Below are 16,960 nucleotides of genomic sequence, written 5' to 3'. Positions count from 1 at the left end.
GGTGCACCAGTACATTATTAATCTTATCACACAGAAAGACAGTTGTGAAAAGATAACTGCACTTACGTATTCTTGGGTGAAATCTATGAGATTCTGTAGGTCAATGTCATCCCGGTACGCCCGGATGTTGTTGTTGATGAAGAAGTTGAGTTGGTCCTTTATCCAGTCCTTGAAGACGAAGGCCAAGACTCCAGCTGTCAGCTCCAGGAAGAAGATGATCCCCAGGAACACAGAGAACTGGAACAGAGTGACATTGGCCAACACTTAATATGGGATACCCAGCAAGAAAAATTGGTTCAAATCACTTAATGATCAGGTTGTATACTGGTTGCGATAGGAGCTTTTGTAAATGTATTTTTATTATTATTTTTAAATTGTGTCCCATCTCCCCTCTTTGGAGGACAAAAATAACTTTTCGTTTTTTTTGTTACATGTACATTCTACACACGGTTTACATAAATGGCACTTTTTTCACAGTAGTTACACAGCAAGAATATAGTTATTTGATATGCATTATATCTGGATAGATAATACTTAAACACATTCCGTATACATTATATATCGTGTTTTCAGTCATAACTATTATAGAATATGAGATTTTAAACCCACCCCTCAGCTACTCTCAGTCCATCCCACCTATCTCTGTAAACCACACTCTTATGATTTCCATGTGCCATATATTTTTCAACTGTGCTGTGACGTTTGACATAAATTCTGAACTTTTCTAATCACTTAGTATCTACAGATTGTAAATTAAAGATTAATATTTATAATAAAATTATTATTATATTGTTGACTGATTGCCTTTGGCTTTCCAGATCTCCCAACAGTGCTAAACGTCATTATAGCAACCAGAAAAAATGTCCTTTAACTGGTTGTTATCTGACCAGATTACAAACAAAATATGATGTCTTTCCCGGACTTGTGTCATGACGTGCCCTGGGTGGAGGATCATAGTATTCTTTGTTTTCTTTATTATTTTGGTTAGGTCAGGGTGTGACATGGGTATTTATGTGGGTTTTGTAGTGTCCAGGGTGATTGTAAGGTTTAGGGGGTTTATTTAGAGTAGTTGGCTTTATGTTTAGTATAGGTGTCTAGCTGTGTCTATGTTGTGTGTAGTTGTCTAGGAAAGTCTATGGTTGCCTGAATGGGTTCCCAATTAGAGACAGCTGGTTTCTGTTGTCTCTGATTGGGAGCCATATTTAAGGTAGCCATAGGCTTTAGTTTGTTGTGGGGAATTGTCTATGTAGAACGTTTGTAGCCTGTGTGTGTGCACTACGTTATTTAGCTTCACGATCGTTTGTTGTTTTGGTAGTTTGTAAGTGTTTTGTTTCGTTTTGCCTTCTTCAATAATAAAGAGAAGATGGCTTATTTTCCTCATGCTGCGTTTTGGTCCGAATCTCTTCCACACGATCGTGACACAGGTAGAAGCCTTTTGAGTTCCATGTAAAACCCTCTGTGGAAAGGGTTCTAGATGGAACCAAAAAGGGTTCTACCTAGAACCAAAAAGGTTCTTCAAAGGGTTATCCTATGGGGACAGCCGAAAGAACCCTTTAAGGTTCTAGATAGCACCTTTTTTTCTAAGAGCGTACCATATTTATATCAAAGGCCCACCAATCCCCAGTGGGAAAAACAATTCTGGTTGTTAAACTGGTTTTCTGGTTGAGAAGTCATCATATAACCAGATTACAACCAAATGGTCTGTTACCCAAGGTCTCTTTCATGACGACATCAAGAAGTCATGGGAAAGATTTTGGTTGATATCTGTTCAACCATATTACGACCTGATAAAGACACCCTTTTCTGGTTGTTAAAAAGATGTTAACAAAACGTCCTTATACAAACTGACCTAACCATGACTTCATAAAAGACATCACAATGTAATAAAATACATAATTAAAGACATAATTGCGAGCAAAAATTCACCAGTCCAAACAAAACAAAAACAGACACTTGCTCCGTAAAGCTGTGTGCTCTGGTTTAGTACACACATTGTAGTGGACCTACAGTTGAAGTCGGAAGTTTACATACACCTTAGCCAAATACATTTAAACTCAGTTTTTCACAATTCCTGACATTTAATCCAAGTAATAATTCCCTGTCTTAGGTCAGTTAGGATCACCACTTTATTTTAAGAATGTGAAATGTCAGAATAATAGTAGAGAGAATGATTTATTTCAGCTTTTATTTAATCACATTCCCAGTGGGTCAGAAGTTTACATACACTCAATTAGTATTTGGTAGCATTGCCTTTAAATTGTTTAACTTGGGTCAAACCTATCGGGTAGCCTTCCACAAGCTTCCCACAATAAGTTGGGTGAATTTTTTGGCCCATTCCTCCTGACAGAGCTGGTGTAACTGAGTCAGGTTTGTAGGCCTCCTTGCTCAAACGACTTTTCAGTTCTGCTCACACATTTTCTATGGGATTGAGGTCAGGGCTTTGTGATGGCTACTCCAATACCTTGAATCGGTTGTCCTTAAGCCATTTTGCAGCAACTTTGGAAGTATGCTTGGGGTCATTGTCCATTTGGAAGACCCCTTTGCGACCAAGCTTTAACTTCCTGACCGATGTCTTGAGATGTTGCCTCAAAATATCCACATCATTTCCCCCCACTCATGATGCCATCTATTTTGTGAAGTGCACCAGTCCCTCCTGCAGCAAAGCACCCCCACAACATGATGCTGCCACCCCCGTGCTTCACTGTTGGAAAGGTGTTCTTCGGCTTGCAAGCATCCCCCTTTTACCTCTAAACATAACGATGGTCATTATGGCCAAACAGTTCTATTTTTGTTTCATCAGACCGGAGGACATTTCTCCAAAAAATACGATCTTTGTCCCCATGTGCAGTTGCAAATCGTAGTCTGGCTTTTTTATGGCGGTTTTGGAGCAGTGATTTCTTCCTTGCTGAGCGGCCTTTAAGGTTATGTCGATATAGGACTCGTTTAACTCTGGATATAGATACTTTTGTACCTGTTTCCTCCAGCATCTTCACAAGGTCCTTTGCTGTTGTTCTGGGATTGATTTGCACTTTTTGCACTAAGGTACGTTCATCTCTAGGAGACAGAACGCATCTTCTTCCTGAGCAGTATGACGGCTGCCCGGTCCCATGGTGTTTATACTTGCGTACTCTTGTTTGTACAGATGAACGTGGTACCTTCAGGCGTATGGAAATTGCTCCCGAGGATGAACCAGACTAGTGGAGGTCTGCAATTTTCTTCTGAGGTCTTTGCTGATTTCTTTTGATTTTCCCATGATGTCAAGCAAAGAGGCACTGAGTTTGAAGGTAGGCCTTGAAATAAATCCACAGGTACACCTCCAATTGACTCAAATGATGTCAATTAGCCTATCAGAAGCTTCTAAAGCCATGACATCATTTTCTGGAATTGTCCAAGCTGTTTAAAGGCACAGTCAACTTAGTGTATGTAAACTTCTGACCCACTGGAATTGTGATACAGTGAATTATAAGTGAAATAATCTGTCTGTAAACAATTGTTGGAAAAATTCCTTGTGTCATGCACGAAGTAGATGTCCTAACCGACTTGCCAAAACTATAGTTTGTTAACAAGAAATTTGTGGAGTGGTTGAAAAACGAGTTTTAATGACTCTAACCTAAGTTTATGTAAACTTCCGACTTCAACTGTATAATTGCTTGGTAGGGTAGGGTTAAGTATTGACAGGGGGAGGAAAAATACTTCCAATGTTATGTCATATCAATGTAAAATATAATGGTCTCGAATAAAAAGGAGAACATACAAACTTGAGAAGGAAAGAGTTCTCCCTCAGTGCTCCGATGCAGCCGGCAAAGCCAAGGATAAACATAACTCCTCCCACCACCAGGAAGAGCCAGACGGGGTCAAAGCCCCCCAGGTCTGTGATGGACGAGATGTTGGAGAGCACACCCTGGAGAGAGAGAGAGAGAGAGAGAGAGACAGAGAAAGAGAGATCACTAGATATAATTGACTCATGAAGAGTCAATTAGTCATGTTATTTATTCATAGTCAATCATGTCAACTGTTTTATAGAGTTTGAAACATGGAGCTTGAGCAATGGAGACCTTATTGGACATACAAAAATGATTCCACTCTAGGACTCTCATAACAAAGACATGAGCATTTTGGGCTCCCGAGTGGCACAGCGGTCTAAGGCACTGCATCTCAGTGCAAGAAATGTCACTACAGTCCCTAGTTCAAATCCAGGCTGAATCACATCCGGCCGTGACTGGGAGTCCCATAAGGCGGCGCACAATTGGCCCTGCGTCATCTGGGTTTGGTCGGGGGAGGCCGTCATTGTAAATAGGAATTTGTTCTTAACTGGCTTGTCTAGTTAAATAAATAAAAAAACATATACATGCATGCACGCACACATCCACACCAGGATATGTACACGCACACACATATATGCATGACAGCTTGGAAATATGAGCCAAAAGAGGAGAAAACACAATGAAAAAATGGGTATCCCTAATAAATACAAATGAACCTGTGAATGTGTCCAATCCATTCAGGAGCCATTGTGAAGTCACGCCTCCCACTGGAAAACTCCAGTGTTTTCACTTTTTTTTTTACAGAAATTATCGCAGTCAGGGCAGATGGATGTGGAACACTCTTTAACATGGGTCAGTCTCGTCATATACTTATAAACCTGTGATCTATTACCATGGCACATGATACTTCTTTATTGGTAGAACAGAAATAATAAATAACACTAGGATCTCTTCTGTAACACTTAAAGCCTGCAAGTATAATGCTTTATAACTTGTTATAAGCATGTATATGAGCCTTTATAATGTGTTATAAACAGGCTTATAATGTTGTAAGTCTATGTATGAACATTTTAACTGACTCAAATTGGCTGGTATTTAGTCTATATTATTATTAAATAATTATAAGACATTATTCTCAAAAAGTCTTACAATGCATTATAACTGCATCATAATGCACTATACCTGCAGACACTTGCAATGTGTTTCGAATTCTTTGAGCAGTCAGCTAGCAGATTATTAGTTATCTAGAGGATACAGGACACCCAGGGATCTCAGCTGGACTCACCTTCTCGCTCCATGCCCAAAGCCCTATGCCAAGGAATGCCACTCCAAGTAACTGTGAACCACGAGAGCGCGAGTGAGAGAGAGAGAGAGAGAGAGAGAGAGAGAGAGAGAGAGAGAGAAAGAGAGAGAGAGAGAGAGAGAAGTATTTTAGATATGACTTATTAATATAAAACTAGAGCCATCCTCTCTGGCTTATCGACTGAGTTGTGGTTTAGCAAAGTTATTACACCATTAATCAACCATCAAGACATGGAAAATGTACACAGATATGCTGTACTGAATATTGTTGGGGTTAACATCAACCAATTATTGCTCATATATGTAGGAGGATTCCTCAAAAAATTTTGCCAGGAATTTAGAACTGCCATAACTCTATGGAGTTGGACTAATACGCAAAATTGTATAACCCTGAAATAATGTGAGCAAAAATACTACAGCACAATAGCCTCCTGCATTTCCATCAATGCATACTACCAATACCCGTAAAAGCTATTGATGAGGGAAAARCTGTACAGGCATTTCATTAACTGGGTTATCATCTTGTGCTAAAGCACATGGACTGAACCACTGTTTATGTTGTCTGACACAATAGTCGTCACAGTATCCAGGACAAACCCTGAAACATACATGGCCCTAGTGTAGGAGGCCCTAGAAAGCCTCCGAGGATCAATCTTTAAGCAATTTGAAAGCATAATAAAGGAAGCACAAGTTTTCTGCAGAGATACAGTTTGCTCTTTCAGTGCTTTAATTTAAGAACAGGTAATCTGTGTGCCATGTATCTTAAATTATAACATTGTAAGTATGACATGGCCCTCAAACCTAAGCCTTACACTTGCCTGTAGCTCTTCCCTGCCCTCAAGATGGTAAAATGGTTGAATAAATGACTCTGCAATAAAATGATATAAGACACTTATTTGATATGACGATGACCACAAGGGTTGGGAAAACAGCACAAACAGATCTTAGACCAGGCTAGATTAGGCCTTGACTAGTTCTGGACTAAAGAGCACTCTAAGGGCCAGTTTCCATGATACAGATTAAGCCTAGTGCTGGACTAAAAACCATATTCAAATTGAGATTGTCCATTGAAAATTATTATTAGTCCAAGAGGCTTATATTCAGGAAACTGGCTCAGAATCTCCAAATAGAAAGCGCTTTTTAGTCCAGGACTAGGATTAATTGTGTCCAGTGAACCTGCCTATAGGTTTTATATCAATGGATCTACATCCTTACAACAGAAGTCATATATACGTGAATTAATATAGTGCACATCCATCCGTAACAATTAGATTTGCCTCACTGTATATTAGTGTGCTGTAGTGTACATTTAACCTGAAGTTCACTTCATCTGTCAAGTTATGCTGTACAAGATGTGAGGATCTACCGTATATGATAATAAATAATTAGCCCAAAATTATTATTATTATTTTTGTTGTTTTATAAGACAAGGATTCCATCAGTAGTCTACTGAATGTATAATCTAACCTATCAATCAGCACAGGAACATCTTACAATGGCAACAAATTGTAGGCTATGGGAAGCACTGTGTCAACAGATATCACAGACTTTACCAGGGTATACTGACTCAAACAATCAATCTGGTGTATAATGGTTCACTTCATAAGACATAGTCGAAACACGTTGCATGCACCATATCTGCATTTGTTTTCTGGTCTTTTTGGAGTGTATTGATGGCAAAAATTATATAATGTGATACAAATTCAATACATTTGTATGTACAAGGATACCCTATCTATTTTGGATATAGATGTAATTCATGCCCCTTATCCTTTAGTGCCACTCAACCTATTGTCACTTCAGTGAAGGCAATTTGCAATCATGAATTTGGGGTCCCACTTTAAATTGTCCCTTAGCATAGATTCGAATAGAATAGATACACTATTGTCAATTTCATAAGAAACAGAAATTTGTATACTGTATATCTCAACCTGCCCCTATATACTGTGCTGTATATACACACGTTGAGAGATGCAGTGTCAGCCATGGAGCAGCTCTTCTGGATGGAGAGCAGTTTAAATGTAAATGCCTTGCTCAGATGCACAAATGCAGTTGATGGTACCTGCCAGTACTTGCCAGTTTACGCATGGCCCGAGACTTGAAACAGCAACCTTCCAGCTACTGGTCCAACTAGGCAACCTGCCTCCATGGTAGGCAGGCACAATGAAATTATTGTAGAGATAAATATTAATATGATAATACAGTATTGTGACAGTAGACTACTTAGGCTACAACTTGAGTAATTACATGTTAACATTACATTTGTAAACTCAACAAAATCCTTGACATTGTGCATGTCGCAAACATGTACGTGGAACAAGTAAACCTACCTAGACTTCAGTACACTGTAGCCTGCCTACACTCATCTGCCAGTTTATTAGATACACCCATCTAGTACCGGGTCGGACCCCCTTTGCCTCCAGATCAGCCTGAATTCTTCGGGGCATGGATTCTACAAGTCGGAAACGTTCCACAGGGCTGTTGGTCCATGCTGGACAGTGGTACACCACCGCCACTAGCCTGTACCGTTGACACTAGGCAGGATGGGTCCATGGACTCAGGCTGCTTAGGCCAAATCCTGACTCTGCCATCAGCATGACGCAACAGGAACCATGATTCATAGGACCAGGCAATGATTTTCCACTCCTCAATTGTCCAGTGTTGGTGATTGCGTGCCCACTGGAGCCGCTTCTTCTTGTTTTTAGCTGATAGGAATGGAACCCGGTGTGGTCATCTGCTGCAATTGCCCATCTGTGACAAGGATCGAAGAGTTGTGCATTCCCGAGATGCAGTTCTGCACACCACTGCACCGTTATTTGTCTGTTTGTGGCCCGGCTATTAGCTTGGACTATCTTTGCAATTCTCCTTCGACCACTCTCATCAACATGCTGTTTTTGCCCACAAGACTGCCGCTGACTGGATGTTTTTTTATTTGTCGCCTAGACACTGTTGTGCGCGAAAAGTCCAGGAGGACGGCTGTTTCTGAGATACTGGGTCCGGCGTGCCTGGCAATGACATACCACGCTCAAAGTTGCTTTTTCTGCCCAGTCTAACGTTCAATCCAACAGTAACTGAATGCCTCGATGCCCGTCTGCCTGCTTTATATAACAAACCACAGCCACTTGACTCACTGTCTGTAGGAGCAATCAATTTTCATGAACGGGGTGGTGTACCTAATAAACTGACAGGTGAGTGTATATCTACTCTAGGCTATAATTACACATAGGCCCCTATGCAGTATGGCTATAGGGTTCAATGGAGAATGCCATTAATTTCCGCAGATTTGGAGGCAAGGCCTCAGTTCATGCATTCTACAGCCTACTGGCAATTGATAGATGTATGGCCAGAAGGAAACACTGTATCCTTAACCTTGTTCGGAACACCTTCAAAACAAAGGTAATGTGGTTTGGTAAGAAGAATGCCCATCCTCCCACAGGTGTTATTACTACCTCTTGAGGGTTTAGAGCTTGAGGTAGTCCCCTCATACAAGTACTTGGAAGTATGGCTAGACGGTACACTGTCCTTCTCTCTGCCCATATCAAAGCTGCAGGCTTAAGTTAAATCTAGACTTGGTTTCCTCTATCGTAATCGCTCCTCTTTCACCCCAGCTGCCAAACTAACCCCGATTCAGATGACCATCCTACCCATGCTAGATTACGGAGACATAATTTATAGAACGGTAGGTAAGGGTGCTCTTGAGCGGCTAGATGTTCTTTACCATTCGGCCATCAGATTTGCCACCAATGCTCCTTATAGGACACATTACTGCACTCTATACTCCTCTGTAAACTGGTCATCTCTGTATACCCGTCGCAAGACCCACTGGTTGATGCTTATTTATAAAACCCTCTTAGGCCTCACTCCCCCCTATCTGAGATATCTACTGCAGCCCTCATCCTCCCCATACAACACCCATTCTGCCAGTCACATTCTGTTAAAGGTCCCCAAAGCACACACATCCCTGGGTCTCTCCTCTTTTCAGTTCGCTGCAGCTAGAGACTGGAACGAGCTGCAACAAACACTCAAACTGGATAGTTTTATCTCAATCTCTTCGTTTAAAGACTCAATCTTGGACACTCTTACTGGCAGTTGTGGCTGCTTTGTGTGATGTATTGTTGTCTGTACCTTTTTGCCCTTTGTGCTGTTGTCTGTGCCCAATAATGTTTGTACCATGTTTTGTGCTGCTACCATGTTGTTGTATGTTGTGTTGCTACCATGCTGTGTTGTCATGTGTTGCTGCCTTGCTATGTTGTTGTCTTAGCTCTATCTTGTTGTGATGTGTGTTTAGTCCTATATTTATATTGTATTATTTTTTTTATTCCAGGCCCCGTCACCGCAGGAGGCCTTTTGGTAGGCGGTCATTGTAAATAAGAATTTGTTCTTTAACTGACTTGCCTAGTTAAATAAAGATTAAATATCAGATAAAGTAGATATTTTTCTCAATAGTCTGCATGTTGACATAATTGTCATGCACAGTGATGCCAAGATGTTATAAAATAGAAACAATAGAGGGAACATGTTATCAGATGTAAGCTGCTATAGCTTGCATTTCATTTAAGGAGTGCCATGAGCAGTAGGCCTACACATTTAATGACAAAAAATGACATTATGACGTAATCACAAATGGATACTTAGAATTACAACGAGCAGCAAGAGGGAAGCTGCTTATCTAGGTCCGGACCCCGCGTTCATCAAAATAAACCATAATTCTACTATTTTAGTTCAACATTGCCGCATTTACCACCGATTCGGCTATTATAGGTGTCCCGTATGTTGGTGTCCTCATAAAGCACCTATTCAATGTTAATAATGGTCGACCAATAACCTAATGTGCACTGCATTCAGATTTCAATTCGTKTAATTATCTTATTTATTGCATCCGTTGATGTAAGACTTAAAAAACATTAATGATACAAATTCCTTGCCCATTTTCCCCCATATGTGAAACGCAGGCCAAGGTTGAAAAGCATTTCAATATGATGTAGGCTAGTCTATAAAGCCATGACAGACACTGAAAACGTCATATAGCAGATCTACTTACCCAAAATATTATATTGAATCCAAATATGAAATATTTGATACAGCAACTGACTTCATGAGCCTTGAAATACTTTCCGGACATCATTTGGCTCGTATTTACAAATGTCGCCCACCAGAATAGGGCTAAATCACATCCAATCTGGTTTGGGTTCGACAGATCGTTTCAGAAACCCGCAGTTAACGGTTCAACCAGTAGAAATTTTCCGACAATTGTTCAGCGTGTAATAACGTTCAACATCTTGCTTCCTCTTTGAAATGCGTAGGGTCACAAACTATCTGCTTTAAAACAAATATCGAATGTCGTATCCAATATATATATTTTTCACCCTACAGTATATGAGCCCAACCAGATTAAAACCTTTCTTCTGTCTGGTCCATGATCTAGACACCGCTGTTATTTGATGGACGTGTCTGCCTACCAATGAGAGCTTTCCTGTCATGACTATACATGGCACGTGCAGAACAACTGGGAACTCGGAACATGGAACTCAGAAATGTACGACTTCCGACAGTTCAAAACAACTGGGAAACATCGTTTTGAACAGTCATCCAACTCTGAATTCCTTTTTCTGGAGCTCTGATTTTCCGACCTGAAGTTCACTGACGTCATGATTTGACCTCATATTTTTCCGAGTTCCCAGTTGTTTTGAACGCAGCAATAGACCTTTAACAAAGATGTTTATAACTAACCCAAGATAGACCACAGCCTGTAGTTTCCAACGGGAACAAATGAGTCATAGTTGGCAGAACAATTAGGAGGCGGGCAGAGCCAAGCACGAGCTAGCGAGATCATATTGGCGCGTTCTAGCATGTATTTGCATATTTCCGTAAGAGAACGCAAAAACTCGATTCGCCCTAGCACTCCTTTCTGAACCTTTTATTTATTTATTTATAAAAAATGTCTGGCAAAGGGTAAAGTCTACAAATCTTAGTCCACTCTGTTCGTAACAGATTCAAGTTTTGGGAACAGAAAACTGTGTTGAGATCAAATGTTTAATCGATGAGAACATTTGCAGAATGTTGGCCAAAATCCATCTCGTTCTATCTTCTCTCTCTGCCGGCCACTGGGCTTCTTCTCGCCATCAAATTTAATAGTGAGTGGAAACGCCAAGCGGATGCTTCACATTTATACATCCGTTGAAATATCTGCCTCATTGTTCTATCTGTGCCTATACCCTGGTTTTAATGTCCATGCCTATACCACAGAGCAGCAGTTTGTTTTGACTTGCAAAGGTTGCCTAATGGTTAGAGCGTTGGGCCGGTAACTGAAAGGTTGCTAGATCGAATCTCAGAGCTTACAAGGTAAAAATCTGTCGTTCTGCCCCTGAACAAGGCAGTTAACCCACTGTTCCCAGGCTGTCTTTGTAAATAAGAATTTGTTCTTAACTGACTTGCCTAGTAAAATAAATAAAAAAGCAGCCTGGCAAAGTTGCACTCCTTGTGATGACACATTGACTAAATTAGTTTAATTCTTTAGGAAATATGTAATCGGGACAATTGTCAAAATGTTCTTAGGGGATGTGTGTGTGAATGGGGGGGAACTGCAAACTTGTGGCGCAGCAGTCTAAGGCACTGCATCTCAGTGCAAGAGCTGGTTCGAATCCAGGCTGTATCATATCCAGCCGTGATTGGATATGGGCGGTGCACAATTGGCCCAGTGTCGTCTGGGTTTGGACTGGGTAGGCCGTCATTGTAAACAAGAATTTGTTCTTAATTGACTTGCCAAGTTAAATAAAGAGTACCTTTATTTTTTTTTAAATGCCCATAGTCCAATAAAGACATGTTATTGATAAGTACAGTCAGCAGCCATATCACCTGGCATTCTTCTGCTGGGTTGCACCGAGTTGGGCTTTGGAAGAGGTTTCTACTGTGATGAGGGCACTGTTATCAAAGGGTGCCATCCTTGCTAAAACTGTAAACTGATGCCCTGATTGAGGACAAGTATTCCAGGGCAGGGCTGTGCACAGACGTTTCAGTGGGCAGGGGCTCAAAATGTAAAATAATCTACTTTAAGCATTAATTTCTAGAAATTCATAACAGCCCCTGTAGTGATTTTTTTTAAAGAATATGCCTATATATTTATTGCAACAACACTTACTCATCACAAATTGTAAGCAAGCTAACTTAGTTGCCTCCTAAAGACATTATTGAGATCGGTAAAAGAGGGTGGGCTATTAACTGATCATTGATGTTGATGATTGGATGGACATTTGCAAGTTAGCTAGCTCGATAAATCACAATGAGTAAAAATGATTTTATCTTAAATTCTCCTAAATAATAACTTCATAGTATAATATTCTAACCCATGATATGTCTGGCTGGCTAGTGGCCTGTGTGGATATTGTAGTATATTGTGGTTAGCTAATTAACTACCTCTGTTGCTGCTGACACACCTGCAACTCCCGACTGAAGAAATTATGGAGTTAGGTCAGAGGATAGTTGATGCAGCCGCTCCTCTCCTCTCTTTTTGCATCTCACTGCTTCGCGTATCAGCCAACCAGACTGAATCTTGATGATGATGTAAATCAAGTGTTAATCAAATGTTATGCTGCTGTGGCAGTACTGTTGATATTTAAAATATGTAGCTTGTCACACACACACACTAGAGGTCGACCGATTATGATTTTTCAACGCCGATACAGATTATTGGAGGACCAAAAAAAGCCAATACCGATTATTCGGCAGATTTTTTAAATGTATTTGTAATAATGACAATTACAACAATACTGAATGAACACTTATTTTAACTTAATATAATACATCAATAAAATCAATTTAGCCTCAAATAAATAATGAAACATGTTCAATTTGGTTTAAATAATGCAAAAACAAAGTGTTGGAGAAGAAAGTAAAAGTGCAATATGTGCCATGTAAGAAAACTAACGTTTAAGTTTCTTGCTCAGAACATGAGAACATATGAAAGCTGGTGGTTCCTTTTAACATGAGTCTTTAATATTCCCAGGTAAGAAGTTTTAGGTTGTAGTTATTAAAGGAATTATAGGACAATTTCTCTCTATACCATTTGTATTTCATTAACCTTTGACTATTGGATGTTCTTATAGGCACTTTAGTATTGCCAGTGTAACAGTATAGCTTCCATCCCTCTCCTCGCTCCTACCAGGGCTCGAACCAGGAACACAACGACAACAGCCACCCTCGAAGCAATGTTACCCATGCAAAGCAAAGGGAATAACTACTCCAAGTCTCAGAGCGAGTGACGTTTGAAACGCTATTAGCGCACACCTAGCTAGCCATTTCACATCGGTTACACCAGCCTAATCTCGGGAGTTGATAGGCTTGAAGCACAGCGAAGAGCTTCTGGCAAAACGCAGGACCAGCTGTTTGAAATACGAGCCTTAGGTCATTAATATGGTCGAATCCGGAAACTATCATCTCAAAAACAAGACGTTTATTTTTTCAGTGAAATACGGAACCATTCCGTATTTTATCTAACGGGTGGCATCCATAAGTCTAAATTTTCCTGTTACATTACACAACCTTCAATGTTATGTCATAATTACGTAAAATTCTGGCAAATTAGGCGGCTCAACTGTTGCATATACACTGACTCTGCGTGCAATGAACGCAAGAGAAGTGACACAATTTCACCTGGTTAATATTGCCTGCTAACCTGGATTTCTTTTAGCTAAATATGCAGGTTTAAAAATATATACTTCTGTGTATTGATTTTAAGAAAGGCATTGATGTTTATGGTTAGGTACACATTGGAGCAACGATACGCACCGCATCGATTATATGCAATGCAGGACACGCTAGATAAACTAGTAATATCATCAACCATGTGTAGTTAACTAGTGATTATGATTGATTAATTGTTTTTTATAAGATACGTTTAATGCTAGCTAGCAACTTACCTTGGCTTCTACTGCATTCGCGTAACAGGCAGGCTCCTCGTGGAGTGCAATGTAATCAGGTGGTTAGAGCGTTGGACTAGTTAACTGTAAGGTTGCAAGATTGAATCCCCCGAGCTGACAAGGTAAAAATCTGTCGTTCTGCCCCTGAACGAGGCAGTTCACCCACCGTTCCTAGGCCGTCCTTGAAAATAATGTGTTCTTAACTAACTTGCCTAGTTAAATAAAGATTAAATAAAGGTGTACCAAAAAAAAATCGGTGTCCAAAAATACCAATTTCCGGTTGTTATGAAAACTTGAAATCGGCCCTAATTAATCGGCCATTCCGATTAATCGGTCGACCTCTAACACACACACACACACACACACCTATAGCTAGGTGAGGTCTTGGGTTAGGTATTCTGGTCCTGCCTAACACACACACACACACACACACACACACACACACACACACACACACACACACACATCGCAAGACATGCATGATCGGATACCGGGCGTGCGCAATCTCAGTGGACAGACCGGGAAACATGCGCAACCAATCGTGAGCGAGATCCAGGGCAGACCAAAAGGCGAAACCAATGGATGGGGTGGCGAACTTGATGACGACCTATACCACCACCCAATGGGGCACTTGGTGATTTGGATGGCAAAGGGTGAGGTGCTCAGGCACAGTTAGGCCTCTATCTGTGCACGTGCCTGTCCCAGGTCTTTATCCCAAATGTCCAAACTAAAGTCCTACTCCGGTCCCTCATACTGTCATGGCCATCTAACCAAATTGGCACCCCAATCTATAGTCACACAGCTCAGTAACACTCACCGTGCTATAATTACTGTGTAATTATTCCTGTTAGTAAAATGTAGAATTGCAATTACAGTTTAGGGTTACTGCTGTAAGTACAGCGTAAAAATGATTTAATAACAATACTTGTTAGACTGTACTCACAAGAATAATTGGCCTACACAGTAATCAGATTAAGTGTCACCAAATCAGATTGGGTAAAGTTCCTGAGCAAATTAAAAGGTAAAATAAACAGCTGTTGGTCTCATTTTGTCACTTAGTTGCTTTATCGCTTTACCTTTCTTGCCCACTGAACCAGCCTGTCGATTATTCAAAAACGAACATCCTATTACTGATTAGACATACAGTATTCTACTAAATTATTTTTTATAATTTCTTATGTTCCATCAGACAAGATCTGAAAGACTAAATGTAACATTTGTTTTTTATGATTGTTGTTATTGTCATTGCATTTATTTTTATTATGAAAATATAGTTGTTTGCAATGGGACTCACATGATTATATATAAAAATGAAAAACCTAAATTGCTTGAGCACATATATAGCTAACAGGTGTAACTTCGAAGTGAAAGTAGCAGTAGCAGGCACAGGAGGCAACAAATGTGCAAATGTCCTAAGGACAGTTTTCACAGCTGTGAGTTGACCCATTATCTTCCCTCTCATATGGTCCAATAGCCAGTTGTGAACAATCTCTCAATGAGGCTTCTTGTATTTTGTTAGTAAAACTTTGCATAACACTACTACTAATAATAATTCTGAATAATAATAATAGGCTTAAGAATACATTTCTTTACTGAAAGGTGAAGAATGTGTAGTTTGTTAGAATTTCAATAGCTTTAAAAAAAAATCCTGTATAATAACCTTATATGCAACATATTGAGTAGATGTATTTGTCAGCAAATAGCCTATGAATCTAAAACCATAAATCAAAATGTTTTTTTAATTCAGGAAAAGTATCGTTATAATACCATTATTGCATGTAAAGCATATGGCATTGGTAATTGCATCCCTAAACGATGTGTAATTGTAATGCCTATTTCGTTAATACACAGACAAACAATACGATTTTACTTCTGAAGTGAGAAGACATCAAAAGACAACATGTCAACAGGAACTTGAGGCAGTTTGCTGACAAATTTAACACGTGCTTTGTAGTAGCCTGTTAAATACTTCAAGGTTCTGTTAAATTCGGTCCAGGGGGGCACTTTAGTTTCGCCAGTCATAAAACAAAACGTTGACATCCATTTCCTCCGCGTTTGGCTTGTGCTTTTTCATCCAGGAGCATTGCTTGCAGGCTGCCAAAGGTTGTGAGCAGTTGCAACTTGTAGAGACGATGCATATATTTTTCTCAACTATCATATCCATTTGCGTTCTGCAAACAGAAGTATGTGGATATACATTTCAGACGCGCTTTGGAAGACCATTTGGAGAACTAGGGAGGAGCGGGTGGTTTAGGCCACTGCGACAGGGTGAAGTCTCCAATAATAAGCGTAGGAGTCTGAAAAAGATAATGGAAGAGATGCAAAATGGCACGCATAATGATGCCACCTCACCGCGGTTGCTTCCATCTTGAAACCGACATCCATTCCAGGACAGATCAATGACTTTCGTCAAAAGAATGCCACATTGTTCTGGGAGAGCTTTTTGCTACGAAGAAGATCTGAGTTGTCTATAATACCAAATACCCTTAAGACACTATGAGATCAACCAGCAGATGTGTCGCGCGTTACCAATGTCACAGGTAAGAATATCGCCAAATACCCCAACACGTATTAGAATGTATTTGTACTTGTTTAAAAGTACTCTTCTTGCGTTGTGTACAATCAATCATCGACACGAACTCCAACTTGTAGCACCAGTCACTGAGCTTTATTCTGATAGGAACAGCACAAAATTGCACGTCATGCAATGCACGGCTCACCATCCAACTCTGCCCTCGCGCACGCTGGTTTGGTGCTTGTTCACTGGGACTGTAGTTACCAAAATAATACAATTACAATATAATATCGTTAACAATGTACCTGATAGGAACAGCAAAAAATTGCACGTCATGCAATGCACGGCACACCATCCAACTCTGCACTCACGCACTGTACAAAATATACGAACCCCCCCTCCCCCACCAGACACAGTAAGTTGCTAGCTAGTATTAGTGGGAATTCTCTACAACAAATATTCAC

The 16,960-nt window shown here is 40.2% G+C and overlaps 1 protein-coding gene across 2 annotated transcripts in view; it reads right to left on the bottom strand.

The window, feature by feature from the left end:
- LOC111971517 (tetraspanin-5-like) overlaps positions 1 to 10,508 on the bottom strand; it is a 33,350-nt gene extending 22,842 nt beyond the window's left edge. For both annotated transcript variants that reach the window (XM_023998333.3, XM_024147418.2), the window contains exons 1-4: positions 10,108 to 10,508; positions 5,050 to 5,100; positions 3,755 to 3,901; positions 67 to 237 (exon numbers count right to left, since the gene is read on the bottom strand). In XM_023998333.3, coding sequence (XP_023854101.1) covers positions 67 to 237; positions 3,755 to 3,901; positions 5,050 to 5,100; positions 10,108 to 10,191 — 453 coding nt within the window. In that variant the 5' untranslated portion in view covers positions 10,192 to 10,508. The remainder of the gene's footprint in view (positions 1 to 66; positions 238 to 3,754; positions 3,902 to 5,049; positions 5,101 to 10,107) is intronic.
- Between the last annotated feature and the right edge of the window lie 6,452 nt (positions 10,509 to 16,960).

This window comes from Salvelinus sp. IW2-2015, linkage group LG13 (assembly GCF_002910315.2).
Source record: "Salvelinus sp. IW2-2015 linkage group LG13, ASM291031v2, whole genome shotgun sequence".
Classification (NCBI taxonomy): domain Eukaryota; kingdom Metazoa; phylum Chordata; class Actinopteri; order Salmoniformes; family Salmonidae; genus Salvelinus; species Salvelinus sp. IW2-2015.
The sequence above is the reverse complement of the archived record's forward strand: the minus strand, read 5'-3'. Positions and strand labels throughout refer to the sequence as shown.